The sequence below is a fragment of the Arachis ipaensis genome, chromosome B01, assembly GCF_000816755.2.
Source record: "Arachis ipaensis cultivar K30076 chromosome B01, Araip1.1, whole genome shotgun sequence".
NCBI classification, from domain to species: Eukaryota; Viridiplantae; Streptophyta; class Magnoliopsida; order Fabales; family Fabaceae; genus Arachis; species Arachis ipaensis.
Window position 1 is genome coordinate 989,076 of NC_029785.2, and position 23,250 is coordinate 1,012,325.

The 23,250-nt window shown below is 34.4% G+C and overlaps 3 protein-coding genes and 1 long non-coding RNA gene across 4 annotated transcripts; 1 reads left to right on the forward strand and 3 right to left on the reverse strand.

Annotated features, from left to right (window-relative positions):
- Nucleotides 119-3,231, forward strand: LOC107626437 (putative protein TPRXL). The gene is made up of 4 exons (XM_016329353.2): nucleotides 119-918; nucleotides 1,810-2,254; nucleotides 2,427-2,504; nucleotides 2,906-3,231. Exons 1-4 carry the CDS (start codon nucleotides 575-577, stop codon nucleotides 2,957-2,959), a joined length of 921 nt encoding a protein of 306 aa, XP_016184839.1. The 5' UTR covers nucleotides 119-574; the 3' UTR covers nucleotides 2,960-3,231.
- LOC107626339 (actin-related protein 2/3 complex subunit 2A) lies at nucleotides 4,036-10,221 on the reverse strand. The gene is made up of 10 exons (XM_016329239.2): nucleotides 9,729-10,221; nucleotides 8,097-8,163; nucleotides 7,755-7,962; nucleotides 6,944-7,113; nucleotides 6,239-6,316; nucleotides 5,930-6,062; nucleotides 5,757-5,848; nucleotides 5,111-5,167; nucleotides 4,934-4,999; nucleotides 4,036-4,635 (listed from the first exon to the last, which is right to left on the reverse strand). Exons 1-10 carry the CDS (start codon nucleotides 9,788-9,790, stop codon nucleotides 4,597-4,599), a joined length of 972 nt encoding a protein of 323 aa, XP_016184725.1. The 5' UTR covers nucleotides 9,791-10,221; the 3' UTR covers nucleotides 4,036-4,596.
- On the reverse strand, nucleotides 11,104-13,325 carry LOC107643817 (putative F-box/LRR-repeat protein 23). Its single transcript, XM_016347574.2, has 2 exons — nucleotides 12,931-13,325; nucleotides 11,104-11,793 (listed from the first exon to the last, which is right to left on the reverse strand). The coding sequence occupies exons 1-2, from the start codon at nucleotides 13,284-13,286 to the stop codon at nucleotides 11,253-11,255; spliced, it is 897 nt and encodes a 298-aa protein (XP_016203060.1). The 5' UTR covers nucleotides 13,287-13,325; the 3' UTR covers nucleotides 11,104-11,252.
- On the reverse strand, nucleotides 17,419-21,945 carry LOC110267292. Its single transcript, XR_002354738.1, has 2 exons — nucleotides 21,709-21,945; nucleotides 17,419-17,767 (listed from the first exon to the last, which is right to left on the reverse strand). It is a non-coding gene; the product is annotated as an uncharacterized LOC110267292 (long non-coding RNA).

The window sequence follows — 23,250 nt, forward strand, 5'->3', positions numbered from 1 at the left end:
TCAATTTAAACAAAAAAAAAGTTTATATTTTTAGTAATAGATTTATAAATAAATATATCTTTTTTTAAAAGAAATAAAGAGTTCAACACTTGTAATAAAGCTTACTACAATTGAAGTGGTGAAAAAAATGGAGACAAATAAAGTGCTCTTTGTTCCACGCACTCCTTTAATACTCACAATTCTGATTCCTAAAACCAAATATATCTAATGAGTCCCATTTTTACCGATTTATCTTTATGTTTTGATGTTTGTTGCTACACAATTTTGTTTTTGTTTTTTACTCTTGCAGAAGGTGAGTTTAAGAAATTGGAAAATTGAAGAAAAAGTGGGAAAAAAATATCATGGGTAGCACATGGTAAGAACATGGGAAAGTGAATGAAACCCTTTTCAAAAATATTAACTTGAAGCCAAAGTTTGAAAGTTGAAGCCATATAATTTATGTACAAATATACACACCCACAAACTGTTTGTTGTGTGGTCTCTGAGAAGAAAGGTTCTAGATTCATTCACATATGAGCCAAAAAGACAAAACCAACACCAAGAACAAGAACTAGAATTAGATTTAATTACCAAAATGTCCCCATTTGATTCTCCTCAGCCAACAACAACTGAGACTAGTACTCATAGCATCAGCACAAGCAACAGCACAAGTCCAAGTGGTGGTGGTGATATGATTTTGCAATGGGGTCATAGAAAGAGATCAAGGATCTCAAGGGGTATTGCCATTGAGGATTCTTCATCTTCTGTTCATGCTAAACAACATAAGAGGAGGATCAGCAGCAGCCACACTGTCCCTGGAAAGCCGGCAGCCGTTGTCGCCAAGTTGTCGTCTGCCGGATCCATGCCGCCGCCGCCACCTTTTGTTTCTTCAGGAGCAGCTGCCTCCAATGGCAGCAGGACCAGAAAACATAGTCCTAGGTATGAACATTCCCATTGTAATTTACTAACTTCTACTCTTTTATGAAAAAAACTTTGAATGGTTATCTACTGTGCTCTCTCTTTTTTTTTTTGGTATCTGATCTTTCTAATCTTAGTTTTAATGAGTAATTTTAGAGGTTTGTCAAGGAAGACATTTTGATGCTTGGATTAACTAGAGTATATTACATTTTATTATGGTTCAATTTGCACATAAAGTTTATCAAATCCAACCTCAACTCAGTTTAAAGTGCTAAAGGAGGAATATATTATTTCTTTTCTTTTTTTTTTCATTCTATAATTCACTAAAATTCTTTTCATTTTCTCAGTAAATTTTTTTTGTTTTTCTTTCTTTGCTAGGTGAGATGTGATGGATGATGAATCCCACTGCACTTTAGGTTCTATGGAAAGAAAAATAGTACAATTGTGTTAGATAAGATACATAGGTACCATTTACACTTATGGCAAATTCCTCTTTTTCTTTTCTTTATGCCTCTCATTTTCTGATTGATATTTTTTTTCACAAACAGAGCACTGCTACTTTTGTTATTCAATGATTTCAAAAGATGCCATTCCTTAAAACATTGTTCCAGTTATAATAAGAGTTCGGTTTTCTTTTATGAATTTAAACTTGATAGTTAAAGTTTTTTATTATAGTCAAAATATATGTTGCCAATAATGCTAGAAACAGGCGTAGAAATTAATGTGCCCTTTAATCTAACCCTAGATCTTGTTTTCTCTTATTATCCTCATACAAAATTTCAGCACAATTTGAAGTGCTAAAAAAAAAACTCATTTCTGCTTCTACATGAACAAAGTAGAAGCATTTTATTTTAGTTTTCATTTGCATTGTTGTGATCTTTTCTTGAGCATTCATTAGTTGGAAATGAACAGGAATTTGGAAGATCCATCTGCAGCTGGAAGCGAATCCCCTTCAAGAAATAGCCAATGCAGCAATTCCATTGTTCCGAAATCAGCAGCACTGAAAAAGTCTCATTCTGGACTAGAAAGAAGTAACAGAAGGATGCCTTCTTCTGGTTCAGCAAAGTGTCAGAAGCCGAGTGGTTCATCGACAACACAAGCCTCTGAAAGACTGTACAGTCAAGGTGATTCTGCCTCGGTGCAATCCGAGCAGGATCCTGGTGTTGTTCCGGCTGTATCAGCTATGACCTCGCTGGCAGCAAATGGAGACAAGGTCACTGTGGAAGTAGTTAAATGGCCAAGGATCTACATTGCACTTTCAAGAAAGGAGAAAGAAGATGATTTCCTTGCCATGAAAGGAACAAAGATACCTCAAAGACCAAAGAAAAGAGCAAAGAACATAGACAGAACTCTACAGGTGTTACCATATTATATTGGATATGTATCATGTTAGATAGTTTTAGATACATCTAGTTATATTTTTGTTTTCATACTTATTTTTTATAATATTTACACCTTGATAAGTGAAATTTCTATAATAATTAACTAAATAAGCATACTTTATTTCTAATATTTATTTTGGTTTGCAGTACTGTTTCCCGGGAATGTGGTTATCAGACCTGACAAAAAGCAGGTATGAGGTCAGAGAGAAGAAGTCTGTGAAGAAGGTAACCCTGCTTCTCCCTTTATTGTTCCTTCCTCTCTTTAGGGATGTACAAAGAGTAACCATTCCACAATTTAATCCTCCAAAGATTTTCATGATATCAAGTTAGTGCTCAAAATGTTGGACATCATATTTGTTCTCTCATTGTTCAATGTTCAATGTGGACAAAAATGCAGTCCTTAAATTGATGTTTATTATATTATGAGTGATCAAATTAACATAAAAATATATTTTAAGGATGGACTAAACATCTCATGTATTTTTCAAGGATCAATTTGAGCATTTATGCTTATGAATGTAATTATGTAAATACATCACAGCATTTTGATTAATTACTTTTCCTACATAATGAAACCTTTCATGATGAAAGACTGAATTGCTTTTCGGGATTGACGGATTGTGCAGCAAAAGCGCAGAGGACTGAAAGGATTGGAAAGCTTGGACAGTGATTCCGAATAAGCATATATAGTCCAATATGCTTACTCAAAATCATGGTCGAAGCTAGGTGTGTGACAAGTGAACACTAACGAAGAGGAGAATTTTTCTTTTAGAAAGTCTTCAAAGCTGGTGGCATGATTAGTTTCACTCTTCACAACCTTGTCATTGAAATTGGCTCAACTACCATTTTGAGTTGTAATCTTAAGGGACTATAGCTCATCCTTATTGGCATGGAAGTGAATGGCTAGAAGCTCTAATGTCTTAAAAGTAGACATAAAGAAAGAAATAGTCACTTTTTATTTGCAATGGTGAGAAGTAATTTTTTCCCTCATCAATTATTTGTTCTTAAATTTTATTCTAGTTTGTCTATTGGAGTAGAAGTTACATGATATGAACGAAATTGCCACATTATTCTTAATGAATTTGGTGTAAGAAGTATCTTAGTTTCATTTAAGTTGTAGGTATACAATATTAAGAACATTTATGTTATGTATTGGAAGCTGTTTGAATGAGTACTCTGGAAATTCTGTAGACATTAATGAACTTGAATTGATGGTTTACCAATGGAATATTGTCATATGGCTATTCTAAATGTTCACTTTACTTTTATATACCTTCCAAGTTTGATTATTTTGACAATATTTTAATTGTCAAACAAAGCACATTCACATTAATGGCACCACCACACTATTGTCTATATCATTAAATTTCAGTTATAATTGTTCAAAAACTTAGTTGCATGATGGTATATACACCCAACTAATTGGCTTCTCAACTTGAAGAGGAGGAAGATTCAATGATTGCTGCTATAGCTATGCTTTACATCGAAGTAATAATACTATAAATTTGAGGTGTCAATAATATAATTCAGGCCTTCTCTTTTCACTTTTCAGAGTTATAAATAAAATGGTCCAATCATGATATATTGGATTGCAGGAAATTAATAATGATAATACATCATCAACAACAACAAAGTCTTGTGCCCTTATTCTACTAGTTGGGGTTGGCTACATGAATCAAACAACGTTATTGAACTCTATCATGTATCATGTCTACAGTGAGACAAATTAATAATGATATAATAATAACAATAGAGATAACTTGAACTCCAAAATCCATTTATAGATGCTACACAGTCATGCATGTAGTTTAAAATACCTTTAATGGCTAAAACAAAAAGGTTATCCATGTTATCTCAATAGCAAGTTTAAACTTGCATCAAAATACCAAAGATTACTTTACAATTAAAGAAAAACCAAGATGAATGCCTCAAAAAGGAAGATATTTAGATCTGTAACCCAAAATACACCTACAAAGTACACCACATGCAGTTGATAAACAATTGTACATTTTAACAACTAATTCAGTTGGTCATTTATCTTGTATCCTCTTTCGTTCCTATCAGGAATAAAATTACAGGCACCTGGAGCAGTCAGCAAAAATAGGTCAGCAATTTTTCCTTGGATGCTGAGCATGTCAAGTTCAAAAGAAGAATCAAATCTTCAAGTTAACAATCATAATCTGCAGCAATCTGCAGACACTGAAACATGCCACCACAATTCCTTGGTTGGCTGATTGTATGGTCCAAAGGAACATATATGCACTTTCTTCTCCACTGGAAGCAGAATATCTGTACTTTCTCAACAATCTTCTCCACCTTATGAGAATGAACTGTTTCTTGACTCCTTTTTGAGGCCCTATAACCAAGTACAAAAGTTTTAGAATTACTATAATATTACTATAATAAAAACAAAATGTTAGATTACTCAGAAAAACATGATTTAATCGAATATAGGTTTGATCACAATTTTTAAACTACAAGGACTTTGGCTGAAAATTGTTTGTACAGTATAAGAACTTTTTAGAATTGTTTAAACTTTAAACTGTAGAAACATTATTGAAAATCGTGTTAACCTAGAAGCCCTTAAGTGTAATTTAACTAGGACATTACTATTTAATAACCATCAAATTTAATTAACCATGCATATAACTAACCAGCCGTTTGAAGGATCTGTTCATTGCTGTTTTCTTTTCGAGATCTGGTCTGGCACGATCCAAAGCCTACAAAACAGGCACAGTTTTTCTTACTATGAAAGTCAACAAATCCGTAAACCATAATGGAAACCAATGTATAATTACAAAGGTATATGAACAAGCAAAAAATGAGTTTACCTGAATCAAGGATTCCACTCGACGCCGCATCCGTGTATGCATAAATCCTTCTGAACACTGTTAAATAGGCATAATGTAGACTGGGATCAGACATCTTTTACGCAAGTTTATTTAAATTTAGCAGAATTTTCCATTTGATTATATTCCTCTTATGTCTGTTTTGAGTATGAACAGGTCAACTTAAGAGCAAAAGATGTTTGTTCTTCCATTTAACATGTTCATGTTCAAAATAACCATGAAAATATCCAAATTCCCTTGGAACTCCTTTTTACCACTACTACTACCATTATCATTATCATTATTATTTTTTCTTTCTGTGTCTCTATCCTTTCCACTATTTAATCTCACACTTATGCAGTACTCCTCACTCCATCTGTTCTTCAGAAAAAATTAATTGTCCAAAACAAAATTAATAAATGATACTTTAAATCAGTTATCTGTGAAATAACTTTTGGACAACTTATTTCACAGTGATACTTTGATAAAGATGATACTATGATAGTGTAAAAGACCAAGGTTAACAATGCAATAACTCTAAATAAATGATTGTATTATTATCTTCATGATTACACCAGAATAAGCACAGCATGTTCATTTATCATGACACAAGACGCACTGTGATGATGAGGAAATTCCATTAAAATACCTTAACATGATAGCTAACATATGCGTGAAAAGTCGATAGATTCCATACTGTACGATCCAGTTTCGGGCCTTCAACATGACGAGGGAAGATAACTGCAAAGTTGAACAAGTTACATTGTGATTATGCAAACTGAAGAAATGCTGTATGCTTTGTGTCACTTTCCAAACACTAACCAAATGTTACAAATCCTGCATTAGCCAATAATGCATCAGCAGAAACTTCTTTCAGTTCCTGTGGAGGAGTAAGAGACCACGAACATGGAGGTGTATTATGAAGCCCAGCTGTACGTCTGGCTTCAACAAATTCCTATATCACAATAAACCCCGAAAATTAAAACCATAAAAGCACCGAACCAAAGAGCATAGCACTGTACAAGAACGGTTTGCAAGAAGCAAACAGAAATGTTCTTTTATCATTATCTCTCCACACTCAGTAATCCGACTCACCATTAGGCATTAACCGAAAAAAAGCGAAAATCACACCTGCAAGAATGAAGTTGCAAGGACAGTGTCTATTGAGTCGTTGAATCTCATAGGATACACCACAGTCACCTTATCAGCCTGTCAAGAGAAACCATTTCATCATCTGAACCAGAAAGAGGGTTCCCTCTCAAATAATAAAGCTGAGCAATGCAAACTCAATCAAGTCAAGGCAATGAAACAAATCTAAAAATGTGAAACTCAATTGTTCAAATTTCGTGTTAAAAAATTCATTATTTTATTATTTTCTCCTTTTCTCTGATTCCAATTAACAGCTAACAGCAAACAATTTTTGCAGGTTTTCAGGCAACAGGGAAAAAAAAGACTAATATTTGTGTTATCTGATTCTAGAAATTTCTTCGGATAGCACATATTCAATTATCTTTGGAGTAAAGAAAAATGTTCATCTTAAGGGGGTTTCATTCAAATATGTGTTGATTGCTTCAGCAGCTTTGCTCTTTTTGTTCCCTCTTATTTTTTTTCTTTGCTGGTCATAATTTACTTTCAAGAATGACCTTTTATGTCCAAAATCACTCTAATTTCTTTTGGTAATTCTTGAGGCTTATGGCTGATAAATTGTGAAGAACCTGGGAGTATTTTAATGCAAGAATTTGTGAAGATAATTTACCACTGATAAATTCTCAAGACTGATAGTGAAGAATACTTAGGCTAAAAAAGAAGTTAACCATGCTTATAATACGCTGTTACCTTCGGAACAAGAAAAAATGACTCCCTTGGCCGATGCACAAGGGCGACAAGCGGATCAATGTCTGGAGCAACAGTTCTTGAAGCAAGATGTTTTAAAATTACTCTCAATGGTGCACCAAGGACAACCTCCCTCACTGATGCAATTTTCACCAAAAAGGATTGCCTTTGATCTGCACATAATCGGAAACACCACCAATTATAAAAGACCAACATCAACAACCAAATAATTGAATCTAGAAATACTTTTTCCCCCATCCACAAGAATTGCAATTCAATGCAAAATAGAATCTAAGCATAGAATGATTAAAAATGTAATTTGATTGACATTTGAAAGAGTTTATATTTAGTATAATAAAGTAAATACATGAAATTCAATAAAGCATGAAGTACATGAGTTGACAGACCAAGAAACTAATTTCCTGACAAATCAAGGCTTTGATATCATGTAGTGACCATCCCAAAAGCTTAAGCTATTAGGTGAACGCACATGAATGCCTCTTATTATATCACTTAGTATAAGATATTTTACAAATCCTATCTAATATCTAATATAAATAACAAATATAGATATTGATTCCTGAAATTAAAATAGAAAGGCAACAACTCCCCATAATAATGGAAATGCAATTCATCTCAACCGTTTTAATGCATAGAAAATACAGCAGCTAACAATTTAGGAAGAACTTCTCATGGAAAGGGGCACGTCAATTAAAAATATTGAAATTTTGAAACCATGATAACTATAATACCATGCTAAAAAAACAGCAGTTAGAAAGCTTATGATGGCAGGATATACAGAACCAGTTTGTACCTTGATTTGCAGGAAGCTTTGACAGATTTATTTTCAATGTTAGGTTAAACCCATCCCTTGGAGGATCTTTAATTTGTACAGTAGCTCCGTATGCAGCTTTTATTGCGTCTATGGCTCCAAAAGGAAGTCCATTGACAAAAATTGTCTCTGAAGATGGGGGAGGTAATGATACTGAAAGCAACAAAACATGAGGATTCTTTGTTGACACCTGCAATAATTTTTGCTTGGTCAAATGCACATCCCAAAACTGTCAGAAAACCAACATATAGCTAACAAAAAGTGATCAAGGGCAACCATACAAATGATATCCACAATCATTTTCAACATAAAAATCATGGTTACCTGAACATGATATCGAACATCATCAAATTCAACCCAGTGGTGATCCAGTTCAATACCCTTTTCAAGACTGAAGCAGACAGTAGATTGTCATTAGAGATATGCCATAGATCATTAAGGCAGAAGTTCAGTGTTAAGCAGAATATGCTTCATTACAAGTGAATGGAAATGATAGATAATGATGACCAGAACTCATATATCAATGTATCAGTTGCTGTAATTCACCCTCTGCTACTGAAATAGAAATTGACAGATTCCAAAAACAAGGGAATCTAGTACAATTATCTTTCTTGAACAAAAAAAAAGAATAGATAGATTGAGGATTTAACTGTAAGCTATTTAAGTGCCTGCCCTCCCTCCCAAAAACATTGTCTGATTTCAAGATACTCCACTCAGTCCCTTATTTATTCTCTCAGTATGGCTACTTTCATCCATTAAACTACTTAAAAGTCCAAAGCTCCCTCTAAGATCAGGTCCTTTATTTGGATTGGTGCTTAATATAAATAATACCAGAGAACATGTTGTGGGTTAATAGGCACATAAGGCTATTTCCCTTGTATTTCTGTTATTTTGGTGCCTACTCAGAATCAGTTTGAAATATATCCATACACTTTCCTGTTTCTATCCATCTATGGAATTCCTTATTTTTCTTTTTTCAGCAAATGCTCGATGGATCCCAAGTTAGTAGTCACTAGATCAACCTTCAATGCTTACATAATTCGGGCAGAAGTAAAGACGCAAAATCGTTGCAGCAATGTGCAAATTGTGCTACACTCCAATGCACGTGCTTCGAACATAGCTTTTATATTTGAAAAAGGTATGATGCAACAGTGGATTTGGGATAAACAAACTAGCTTCTATTTGATATAAGGAATATAGCGATATAGTGGCATAAGAAAGTCAGGATGATAATACAAACTAGGTACCCATCCTTTACAGTTACTTAAACAGAACAAACAAGACCATAACGTTCTAAAATGAATCCTATATTCCTATTTAAATTTAAGCTATTAACATCTAAACACCTATAGCATTTTTGAGGCCTCCCCTCCCACTATCTCTAGCAATTGACACCGTTCCATCCAATCCAAGTCTCTACCAGTCTTCTTCACACATCTCCAAATCACCTAAGGCAAGTTTCTACAATTTTCTTCACAACAGATGCCCACCCCAACTTCCTCTCTGATGCACTCATTCCTAATCCTTCGTCCACTCATCTAACATAGCATCCTTTTCTCCGCAACACTTGGCTTATTTTCTTATTGAAAGACAACCGGAACTAACTTTACATAAAAAGGTTCTAGAATTTCACTCAATCCAAATACACCAAACTCCACCTAAAGCATAACACTTGCAAGGCAAGTTTCCCTAAAATTAAAGGACCAATTGCATAAATACCTTAGTTTCTATGGATAATTTGTTAGGTACACACTAGTTACGTCAAACTATACCAACCCACCTAGCAGAAACCAAACAAAAAAGCTTCAATTTTTGTCATGAACTTGCACTCTAAGCAAAAGAATAATAAGAAAACAAAAAAGTATTATTAAGAGGACCTAACATAAAACACAGAACCTAAATTCGTGAATTGAATGAAATGTAAGAGAGAGAGAGAGAGAGGGTTTGGGAACATACTTCTGAAGGCGATTCAATAAGGTTTGAAGGAGGAACCTTGAATGGGACTGAAGGAGTATCATGGATCTCTATGCAGCTCTCAGCTTCTGGTCTCTGCTATGGTTGATTATGGGTTGAGAGTGGCAGTGAATTGGGTTAGGTTAGATCGAGAAAGAGAGAGAGAGAAAAGGATGATTCGTTTCTTGAAGAGTGAGAATTGGAAAGAATGGGAATTAGAATAAAAAAATGGAAAATGGAAACGGAGGTAGAAGCTGGGTGGCGCTGATTATTGTGATTGATACCATGCCCGATGCTGTCAATGAATCCCGATGCCGATTCCTTTTGCCTCTTTTGGACTTCTCCTTTTTTTCTTTTTTTGAAAAATAATTTCCAAATGTTTCTATTTTAAAATTAATATTTGTTTACTCAATACATTTTGTAAAACGATCAACTCTACCGTTGTAGCTTGTGAAGTCAATTAATGTTTGAGGGGAAGCTCGTTTTTTTAGTAATGAATTAATGGTGTGTTTTTTATTCATATGAATTTTTCTTTTAATTTTAAATTATAAATTAGAAGTTCAAATGGCATAGATTCCTCGTACTCAATTAAGAGGTTGCGGGTTCGAGTCTCCTATCTTTTAAAATTTTTAGCCAATAAGTTATGGCTCAAATGGCATAAACTCCCCTATCTTTTCAAATTTTTAGCCAATGATAGACTCCCCGTTCTCAATTAAGAGGTCGCGGATTTGAATCACATATCTTTTCAAATTTTGCCAATGAGTTATAGCTCAAATGGTATAGACTCCCCATACTCAATTAAGAGGTCGTGGATTCGAGTCACATATCTTTCCAAATTTTAATGCCAATAGCTCAAATAGCATAATCTCCCCATACTCAATTAAGAGATTACGAGTTCGAATCTCCATATCTTCCGGTATAAAAAAAATTATAAATTGGAAGCTCAGATTTGGCTTGCATGGAAAAATCGGTGGAAAAATCGGCGCTTGATTTATGACAAAGTGAATTTAAATTTAGAGAAAAATAAAATTGAGTCTTCTATTTATGCAGGGTAAATTTTGTAAAAAAAAATAAAAAATTTTAAAAAATCCAAAATTGAGAGTTTAATTTGTGATTTTCTAAATCTGACCTTTTGATTTATTTGTCACCGTCTTCCGCACCCAAAAATAACACACCTAATTCTAATATTGGTGAAAACACACGATTTCATCTTCAATATGAAAATTAAAATGCAGTTCCAAGATAGCATTAGATGAATTTGTAATATTAATTTTTTTGAAATAATCCCTATTTTTTTACTATGATACAAATGGAAATTTATATGAGTTTAATATTAATATATTAATAATATAAAACAAAATAATTTTGACTAACTGTTGACTATAACGTATTAACAAAATTGAATCAGGTAAAAACTTAGGTGAAGCCGACTTTACGTGACTTGAGAACCGTTAGATAAAAATTTATTCAAATCATCTAACAGCTCTCAGGTATCAACTTCAAGTGAAGTCGACTTCACCTAAGTTTCTACCATTGAATCATATCATATGTTAAAAATTTTAAAGCATTCACAAACTCCTCCGCTGCAAACTCTAATGCAACATTTTCAGCTCCAAATGGATAATCATCAATGGGATCACATGGATGCCGAAAATATTTGATCTGTTCAGCACATCTCCTCCCCAATTTTCCTTCTAACTTCAAATTGAAACACTGTCGTAAGTCGAGAGATTCAAGATTGGGACACCCATCAAGAATGGCAAGTAAGCCATCATTGGTCAACTTGTTTCCAACAAGCTGTAGATGGTGTAATGCAGGCATTGTTTCCGCAATGGCAAATGCAACCTTATTGGACTCGATGTGCGGAGTTCTGTGGCATTCTATATTAAATTTCAATGTTCTTAACTCGGGGCAGTTCTGGCCAATAGTTTCTAGAGAATACTCGGATAAATGGCTGATTGATATGTCAAGTTCTTCCAACTGAGCTAGCTTGTCTGAAACCATTAACAATCCCATATCTGTTATGTCATAGCATAGTATAAGGCATAGACGTCGTAGATGACTTGTGCTGTAAATGGAAAGACAACAGCAACGGAAGATATAGTTAAAAAATCAGAGATGCTAATGAAAATATGAACTTGGGTATCTGTATACAACATGAGAAAGTATAGGGAGTCAATGGCCTAAGCGTACAATGTGCACAATGGAGGTTTAGGAAGTATTAGAGATATGATCATTAGTGTTACATTGTCCTGTCAGATTACGCTTTTGGAATGAGTGGTTTCATGACATGGTATTAGATTTCTAGATCCGAAAGGTTAAGAGTTCGATCCTTGGTGAACTCCAAAATCAGCTTAATTTTTTGGGATGAGTGGTTTTATGACATGAGATGTTTATTATCCTTGGTATCCGGATGATTATTCTGGATAATATAAGTGATGTTCATCTTATTCATAGACCAAAGATTTAGGGCTTGTTTGGGTGAGCTTTTAAAAAAAGATCTTTTTTCGAGTTATCTTTTTTTAAAAGATCTTATAGAGAAGTAAAAGTAATTTTATGTTTGGATATCTCATGTAAAAAGGTCTTTTTATCAATCAATTATGTTTGGGTATAACAATATAAAAATACTTTTTTGTTTATTTATTACATGAAAAACATCTTTTTTTTTTAAAAAAAAAAAGATCTTTTAAAAAAAAGATGTAAATTACAGCTTCTCAAAAAAGATCTTTTTTTTATTTTACTAGTGCTTTTACTTTTACTACTAGAAATTTGCCAAACATGTTAAAAAATAAAAAAAGATCTTTTCTCATTAAAAAAATATCTTTTTTTTGACAAAATAATGGCACCCAAACATGCACTTAGCCCATTGTAGACATTGTACGATTAGGTTATTGGCTCCTTAGCATTACTCATACAACATATTATTTTAACTTCAAACAGAAGCACCAAAAACTACATGCATTGTAACTGTACCAGCTAGAACACAATATACTCTATTGTACCCATATTATCCAGAATAACTATCCATGTATAGATACTTAAACTCTCATTGTGCACATTGTACAGCTACTCCAATGGCTTCCTATACTTCCTCTTAACAGAAACCCTAATGATCACCAAAACTGATACTCACATTGAAATTCGAAGGCGAAAACAAAGAAAGCCAAACGAAAACTTAACCTAAAAAGGAAAGAAAAAAACTTACGAATCGGTGATGTACTTGAGAAGAGCGTTAGTGGCGAAATTGTCGACGGTGATGTCGGTTAATTGGCCGGAGCTAAGGTCGATTGCACGGCGGCACATGGCGTCGAGGCTGTCATCGGAGCAGTAGGCGATACCGTGTCTGTGATGCATGTCGATGGTGTGCCAGATGATAGGGTCCTCGGAGAGATTGCGCCACTCCGAGCAGACTCTCCGAACATTCCTCAGCACTTCGATCGCACCTACCTTCACAAATATCGCGGACATCACGTCTCGCGGCAGCTCCAGCCAGTTCGGTTGGCCTTTGCGCCTCCATTGAAGAACCGTAGAAGTTTCTCGGGTTTTTCTTTTTTTGTTCATAACTTGGTTACTCGGTAGTCACTTTCTGGGCAAAGTATTTAATAAAACTTTTGAAAGAATAAAAAAAAAATGAAGAGACGAAGGAATTGTATTGATTGTTTGATTGATTAAATTATGAAGATAAAATTAAGTATATATAGAGTATTGTTTATGAAAGATAGAGATAAAGATAAGATAAGAAGATAATATAAAAAGTTTGTTTGGTGCTATTTTTGAAAAAGATTTTTTTTTTAAATGATCTTTTATAAAAATAAAAGTGATTTTATGTTTGGATTATTCATATAAAAAGATCTTTTAAGAAAGTATTTTTTTTCGAGTTATCTTTTTTTAAAAGATTTTATATAAAAGTAAAAGTAATTTTATGTTTGGGTATTTCGTGCAAAAAAATATTTTTATCTATCAATTATGTTTGGGTATAATAATATAAAAGTACTTTTTTGTTTATTTATTATATGAAAAACATTTTTTTTAAGAAAAAAAACTAAAAAAAATATAAATTACAGCTTCTCAAACAAATTTTTTTTAATTTTTCTAATACTTTTACTTTTACTACTAAAAATTTGCCAAATATACTAAAAAATAATGAAAAAATATCTTTTTTTATCAAAATAATGGTGTCCAAACAAGCACTATATTTAGGTAAAATAAGATAAAAACACTTTTTTGTTTATTTATTATGTGAAAAATATCTTTTTTTAAAAAAAATATCTTTTAAAAAAATATAAATTGTAACTTCTCAAAAAAGATGTTTTTTTTATTTTTCTAGTATTTTTATTTTTATTACTAGAAATTTGCCAAACACACTAAAAAATAAAAAAAAAATCATTGAAAAAATATTTTTTTTTATCAAAATAATGGCATCCAAACAAATATAAAGATAAGATAATAAAGACTAAAATTATAACTGAATTTATGTATTTTATTGGACTAAATTTGTGGGTCGCAAGACTTCTTTATTGTTGTCATGGGCTAAGATGGAAGAGTGGTTTAATACGCCCCACAAGCTGGAGGATAAAAGATGTCAAAAATACCAAGTATTAAGATAGAAGGGTTGAGAAGATAAAAGTTTGATAAATATGTCAGCTAGCTGCCCAGAAGAGGGAATGGAAAAAATTTTCATCACTCCAACTTGAGCTTTTTGTCAAACCAAGTGGTAATCAACCTCTAAATGTTTGGTTCGTTAATGAAAAATCGGGTTAGTAGCAATATGAAGAGCACTCTGATTTTCACAATATAAAACTGGTGGGCGGATAGAAGAGATGCGTGAAAATTGTAACACATTTAGTATCCATTGAAGTTCACAAGTTGTGTTGGTAAGTGCACGATATTCTGCTTCAGTGGTTGAGCGGGCAACGGTGGTTTGTTTCTTAGTCTTCTAAGAGATTAAAGAACTGCCTAAGAAGAAACAATAGCATGTTAATGTCAGGACATCCGGTCCAATCAGAGTCACTGAAGCCGAGAAGCTGAATTTTTGATTCTCTTGAAAAAAAAAATCCTTTGTCAGGGCTAGTTTTCAGATATCGTAACACATGCTTAGCTGCTTGAAGATGAGATTTAGTAGGAAGTGTCATAAATTGACTTAATTATTGAGTGGCATACATGATGTCTGGTCGAGTAGTGGTTAAATAGATAAGACGCCCAACCAAATGGCGATATACAAAAGGGTCAGATAGCAGGAGACTTTTGTCTTGATATAATCTTGTGGTACTATCCATTGGAACAGAGGCAGGTTTAACACCTAATAAATCAAAATCTTCCAAAAGATCAAGACTATATTTACTCTGAGATAAGCAAATTCCCTTTGCTGATTGAGCAACCTCAATACCTAAAAAATATTTTAATGGACCCAAATCTTTTATTCGAATATACTAGAAGGATAGAAATTTGAGTACCAATGAATTTAATAAATAGACTATAATTAGATAAGGTCTGCTGATATCCATGAGATAGCAAAAGATGAGAAAGTTTGTCATACCACATACCACTAGATTGTCGTAAATCATACAGTGACTTCAGCAGCTTGCAGCATTGATCCGATCGAGGAGATGTAAACCCGGGTGGCAGAGTCATATAAACATCCTCAGAAAAGATTCCTATGTAAAAAAGTGTTATTGACATCCAACTGATGTATGGGCCAATGCTTCATAGAGGCCAATGCCAAAACTAATCTGATGGTGGCAGGCTTGACAACAGGGGAGAAGGTTTTCAAGAAATCAACACCTTCAGTATGAGTGAACCCTTTAGACACAAGGCGTGCTTTATATCGATCAACTGAACCATCAGGCTTGCGTTTGATGCGATAGACCCATTTACAGCCAACCGACTTAATGTCTGCAGGGCAATCAACTAGAAGCCAAATTTTGTTCAACTCAAGAGCATCCAACTCATCTTTCATAGTACTACGCCAATTAGAGTGTTGATTGGTGTCCTTAAAAGATTTTGGCTCAACATCAGAATGTAGAGTTAAGAAACTTATGATGAGAAGATGAAAAAGAAGAAAAAGACATAACTGAATATAGAAGATAATGACACTTTAAAGGAGAGAGATTTGTGGAGGTGAGAGAGGAATTACACAAGTAATTAGAGAGATATACTGGAGGTCAGTCGGAATGACGAGGACGGGGTTGCTCAGGTTACGAGAAATGTGACGTGGGGTGAAGAGGTGATGGTGGGTTAGTGTATATTGTAGAAAGAGGGGAGGTTGTATTACTTGAAATAGATTTGGGAGTCATGGGTTCAAGTTGGTCAGGACACATCAGTGAGAAAGAAAGAGGGGTTGTTGGAGAAGAGAAAGAATTTGATGGAAGTGGGTCAATGGGTATGGATGAGGGTCCAACTGGAAGACTAACTGAATCTTATTTTTGAGAAGGCATGTTTGGTAATGTTGGCCTGAGTTTATAGAATTGGACATTTTTTGTGACTAAAGGCAAGATCATTTTATAAAAAATCACATTTCTAGAAATTTCAATTCTTTTATCTTCTAAAACATAAACAATATATCCTTTAAAACCATGTTGAAATCTAATAAACACTGTTTTTTTAGCTCTTAGATCAAATTTTGATCTGTTTGCCATTAGGGTAGAAACAAAGCATAAGCATCCAAAAACTTTAAGGTCATGATAATTTAGTGGATGATTAAATAAAATTTCAAATGGTGTTTTAAAATTAATTGCAGATGATGGAACTCTGTTAAGTAAATAAACAACATGTTTAACAGCATACAACCAAAAAGATGATGGTAAATTATATTGAAACATAAGAGCACGAACTATATTCAAAATATGTTGATACTTGTGTTCTACCCTTCCATTTTGTTAAGGAGTTTCAACATAACTACGTTGGTGAATAATACTCTTTGAAGCATAAAAATAATGTAAACTGAATTCTGGTCCATTATCGGAACGAATAGCTTTGACTTAGAGTTAAATTGTGTTTCAACTAAAGTAATAAATTTTTTTACATGATTTTGCACTTCTCTTTTTTATTTTAATAAAATAACTCATGTAAAGCGACTAAAATCATCAACAATAGTAAAAAATATTTATGATCATAAATAGAATTTTGTCGAAACGGACCTCAAATATTAAAATGTAATAAATCAAAACTTGCATTGGCTTTGTTAAAACTTTAAGAAAATAAAAGTTTCTTTTGCTTAGAAAGATGACAAACGTCACAAGTCTCATCATGATGCATAGAGATAAAAGAAAAATGTTTATGTAAATGATTAAGTATTTGTCCAGAAAGGTGTCCTAAACGAAAATGTCATATATTTGAAGGTGTAATGGGTAGGGATTGGATGGAATTTATGGAATGTGTAGTGGATGAATTTTTACCGAAATTGGGATCAAAGAGATATAATCTCTCTCTCATTCTGTCCAAATCAATCGTCTCCAAATTGTTGCTCTGTAGAGTGCAAGAAGATGATGAAAAAATGAGTACACATTTGAGTGCTGAAGTAATTTTTGAGATGGAGATAATATTAAAGTTGAAATGAGGTAAATAAAGAACATCATGAAGAATCAATGATGGTGAAAATTGAACAATGCCTTTATAAAAAACAGTAACTTGAGAACCGTTTGGTAAATAAACAATAATAGAAGAAATTTGTGTGTAAGAAATAAATCAAGACAAATTTGATGCAATGTGATCTGTGACACCATAATTAATGATCCAAGTGTTCAAGAATGAATCTCGATTTGAAAAATCGTTAACAATAGAAAAAGTACGAAAAGAACAAAGATAATGAGTAGTTGGATTTGACAAAAGCCCAAATTGGTTTGAATGACGAGTTTCTTTATTGAAAGAAAATGCCATGAAAGAAGAGCGTTGGTTGACGAGAAGTCCAAAAGAAGCTCTTAATGAAGTTGTTGTTGCATCCTTTCTCCTTGACCTAGGACATAGTAGGGAGGCAGCTCAGCAATTTAAAGAAGATCTGAATTGGTTGATTTATTCATAGATGTCAGCAGAGTTCAAAAGGAGTCCTGATACCATAATAAAATTGTGAAAGAATAGAAAAAGAAAAAAAAAGATGAAGAAATTTTATTGATTGATTGATTGATTAAATTATGAAGATAAAACTAAATATATATAGAGTATTGCCTACAAAAGATAAAAGTAAAAATAAGATAAGATAAGAAGATAACATAAAAATAAGATAAGATAACATAATAAAAACTAAAATTGTAACTGAATTTATGTATTTTGTTGGAGATTTGTGGGCTGCGATACTTCTTTATTATTGTCATGGATTAAGGTGGAAGAATAGTTCAATAGTATTTGATGCAGCTCTCTATGAGAGTTTCATTGGATGGAGCGCTCTAAAATATTTATGAATTTGTTCTCATCTCATCCTTTTATATTCATTTATTAGCAACAAAAATTTAAAAAATTTAGAGAAAAGGACAAATAGGTCCCTGACCTTTTGTCCCGCGGACATTTTCGTTCCTGATCATTGAAAAATACTTTTAAGTCCCTGACCTTTACAAAACTTGGACGGATCAGTCCTTCCGTCCAAATGCCTCCGTCAGGGACTGATCCGTCCAAATGCCTCTGTCAGGGAGTGATCCGTCCAAGTTTTGTGAAAGTCAGGGACTTAAAAGTATTTTTCAATGGTAAGGGACAAAAATGTTCGCGGGGCAAAAGGTCAGGGACCTATTTGTCCTTTTCTCAAAATTTGTACACTAAAATCAGCCATTAGTATATTTGTGTATAAATATATATGTGGTTTAATTTATTTTCAGTATGTATATGTATTTTAACATGTATTTTATACTAGTGACTGACTTTAGTAGCAAAAATTTTTGTAAATAAATAATTTAATTATTTTAATTACCGACATATGTAATTTGTAGCGTATTTACCAATTTACATCGCATTTATTTATCTCATTTACACTGTAAATGAGATAATTATGAATGTATCTCGTTTACAACTGTAAAGGAGATATGTGTGTTTGTTGATGCCACACTTGAATGGCTTTGAGACACGTTCCAAGACAATGTTCTATGTCTTCAATATTAAGATTACACCGCTGACAAATAGGGGAGGAAGTGAGTCCTTTTTAAAAAAAGAAGTCTTGAGTAGGCAGGTCATTTTAAAAATCCAACCAAATTAAAAGCTTGATTTTCTCCAGAATTCTCAATCTCCAAAAGCCACGGCCAATCACCATTCATGGGCCAGTTTAAATGCTGCTTAAAAAGCCACTTATAACCACTTACAATAGAGTAAGTTCGAGACGAGGAAGCTTCCTAAAACCAAGAAGGATTTTCGCTCGTTGAAAGATTAATCGGGTTAAAAAGATTCCACAAATCGCGAAGGTAATCCGACAAGAGTGAAAAGAGTGTGCCATTGCCATTGACCATTAACCCAAACATTATTTAGGCATCTCTCTTCAACCTTACCTTTCCAAAGAAATTGCCTAAGAACAGAATCAATCTTCTTACAAAAAGATTAGGAAAATAAAGATACCTGTATTTGGTAAATAGATAGGGAAGAAGCAACCGACTTGATAAGACACACTCTCCCCACTTTATTTAGCAGTCTCCCTTTTCAGTTTGCAAGTCTGCTCTTAATCTTTTCCAATGATTCATTAAAGGTAGCTCGGGAGGATCTTGGATGGCCAAGGTTGACCTCCAAATACTTGCCAATGTCACGAGTGAAACGAATCTGCGAAACACCAGATAAGACCTCCCTTCTCCTATTAAAAATATTTACAGAACAAACAACTTTTAATTTATCATGGTTGACTTTCACCTCTGATGCTTTAGAAAAAAGGACCATAGTGTGCATGACATTTTGGACCTGTCTTTTAGTAGCTTTACAAAAGAATAGAAGGTCGTCAGCAAACATCAAATGCGACACTCTAGGACCTCCCCTCGAAACTGCCACCACCTCCCAAGTACCCTCTTCCACCTGGTTTTGAATGAAACAAGCCAACCTCTCCATATAAAAATGAAAAGATACGCCGATATGGGATCTCTTTGCTGCAACCCTCTCTTTGGGTGAAAGCTACGCAATTTATTCCCATTCCATAAGATAGACAACTTGGACGCCTGACACAGTTCATGATAAGAGAAATGGTTCTTGAAGGGAAGCCAAACGAGGAGAGGATGTGGGCTAAAAATTTTTAATCGACTCTGTCATAAGCCTTTTCTAAATCGATCTTGAAAGCCAAGGCCCCTTTCTTATACTTGGTTTACTTGAGAAAATGAATCATTTTCCGAGCGATAATAATATTGTCTGGAGCTCCCCTACCATGTATGAAACCTCCTTGAGTTGGCTTTACATTGTCATATAAGTAAGGGCGGAGTCTATTAACAAGCACCTTGGTCACAACCTTGTAAATCACATTGCAAAGGCTTATGGGCTGAAACTCCTTAAGAGTATTTGGAGAATCACATTTCGGAATGAGAACTATTAACGTTTTCACCAGGGCACTACTTAAAGACTCCCCGCTAAAAGCTTGCTGAATTTTTTTCCATACATCTCGACCCACCACATCCCAAAACTCTTTAAAGAAGAAGGCTTGAAAACTGTCAGGGTCTGGTGCTTTAAGCAGGCTCATGCTATCAATAGTTGTTTTAACTTCAAGCAGAGAAACGAGCTTGGTGAGAGAATCACAAGCTTTTGAACTAAGAACTGGCTTAGGATAATTACCCATACAATCAATATTCACTTGTTCAGTGGAACAAAATAAATTTATATAAAAAGAGAGTACTTCTTGTTCAAGGACCTCAGCATCGTAAGACTAGCTCCCATCACTAATCAACAAACCATGCACTTTATTGGCTTTTCTTCTAACAATTGTTTGCATATGAAAAAACTTAGTGTTCCTATCACCAAAACGAACCCATTGCTCTCAAATTTTTTGATACCAAAGCATCTCCTCTTGAGCTAAAACAATATTATAATCTGCCCTAGTTCGTTCTTCCTGCTCAATTAAATTTGGGTCATTGAAAGCTTCTTTTAGAGCTCATCAAGTCGGCCTTCCAGCTCTCTCTTGCACAAGAAAATGTTACTAAAGGTTTTGGAATTCCAAGAATGCTTGTTGAACCTTTAGCAACCTTGTTTGAATATAAGGTTTTGATTGATGCCATGTTCTCTGGACCAGTGGTTTATAGTCAGGGTGCGTTGTCCATGCTACATGGAATCTAAATGGTTTTAACCCCTTCCTCATAGGAGCTCCCTTGCAGCGAATTAACAAAGGGCAATGAACAGAATGGAGGCAGCAGAGAACCTCTGCAAAGACTTCAAGAAATAATAACCTCCATTTTCCCATTACTGCAAGCTCTATCAAGCTTTTTAGTCACGTCCTTATCACCTTGAATCCGTCGAAACCAAATAAATCTTCTTCCATTGGTAACCAAATCAAACAGACCACAGGAGTTCAGAGTAGAAGAGAAAAAATTACTGCGAGAAGTGTAGAACTTGCCACCCTTAACCTCTTGATTACTTATGATCTCATTAAAATCACCTAAGACAAGCCATATATCCCGAATTAACAAATAGATTTCCATCAAATGATTCCAAAGATCATCCCTGGTCTTAGGTTGTGGACTCCCATAAACAACACTACACACCCATGATTTATCGTCACCATTAATCTCTACTGTCAAGCATTGATGAAAGCTCCATAAAATAAAATAAAAAAATTATGGAGTAGAGGACAGGAACCAAATCCCCCCTTGTGACCATTAGCTTCTACAATCCCAATAAATTAAAACCCAAATTCTCCCGGAATCTCTTTATTGAATCATAAGTAACATGAGTTTTAATAAGAATGAAAAAAGAAGGTTTATACTTCTTTATTAGCTTCTTACAATGAACATGGGACATTTTATTTGATGTCCCTCTCACATTCTAACATAAAATATTTAAAGGCACACAATCCATAAGAAACCGAAAATGTTGGAATGTAGCATACCTTGGCTTTACGCCGAAGGTCCCCTATCTCCGAGTTGGTACTTCTCGCTCTCCTTGCCTCCTTGGCCCATCTCCATGCCTCTTGTTTGCTTCTTTGAACTTCAGTACAGTCGTCACTAGGTGAGCTCTGAAGAGAAGCTGGTCTCCTTCCTCTCTGCAGTTCCAGCAGAAAATAAAACTCCTTTCTTGTTAGAAAGAGTAAGTAGCGGGTTGGGTTTTGGGGGCGGAATGATCCGCATTAATGTTTTTTGAGGCCCAAGTAGTTTTCTTAGGTGTAGTATTTTTTTAAAAGTGATCCCAGTTGATTGTCCTTAGCCCACCTTTCCTTTCCTAGTCACATAAGTCTAACTTTGATCCCCTATATGATTCTCTCCCTCTATAACATCTCCATGCAACGTTTCTTCCGCGATTTTCTCTCTTTCCGTTTTGGAAGAAAATCCCGCGTTAACACCAAATTCAAAAAATGGATTGCCTGGCGTCGGCTCTTCCACCTCCCTTGACATCGGCGTCGGCTCTTCCACTCGCCTCATGTTCTCTAAAAATGCTCTACCTTGGTTTTCTTGATCAATGGAAGCAAGAGTCACCTTGTTACTTTCTCTAGTGATATGACCAAAGCAACGGCACTTGCCACAAACTAAGTTTAAGTGCTCATATTCAATAGAATAGACTACTCCATTCACTTTAATTTTAGAAATCACAGGTAGTCTAAGATTAATTGTCACATAAGTTCTTGCATACTTGTCCCGCTTTGCAGATTTAGCTGCTAGATCAACTCGAATCGGGATGTCCATTGTTGCCCAATTCTCATTGTGACCATTTTTTTATAGAACTTGATATTCAAATTTGAGATTCTTATCCATACTGATGTAGATCCAAAGGATTCCTCACATTGTACAAACTCGGGGCTCCAAGACTTCACTGCCACATAGTGATTTATAATCATCCATGGTCCATCGAGAAGGACTCTCTCCCTGTCTTCCCGCAAGTCGAACTTGACCAAAAAATAGCCAAAGCCAACATCTAAAACTTTGTAACCTCCCTTCGTCTTCCAAACACCCTTGAGCTTATTAACTATAGCCATGTAACTAAAATTTTTGTCCAAAACATTAATTACAATGGCATCTAAATACGGCATCGCCAACGCCTTTCTCGCTTCAGCTGTGAAGGTAACACATGGTATGTCTGCATCACCTTGCTTTTTCACAACTGTTGCCATCTTTTTCCTCACAAGGCTTTCAGCCACCCGCAACACTTTGGCTGTAGATGCACCCATTACCTTGTCTCTAAAGGAGACCTTTTGGGTACCTTGTCATGAATCTTCGATTTTCCCTCACATACTACAACCCTTGTAACACATGTGTTTCTTCTGCCGCCATAATCAACGATCTTTTCTGATTTTACCTCTTCGTTGTCTTTCCGTTCTCTCTCGGTCGCCCTTGTCAAAGTGAACGAATAAAAAAAAACTCGTATATGAAAAATTTATTTGAACATTTATAAAAATAAGAACTATTTTAATATATGCTTGTAATTTATTTTTTCTTCT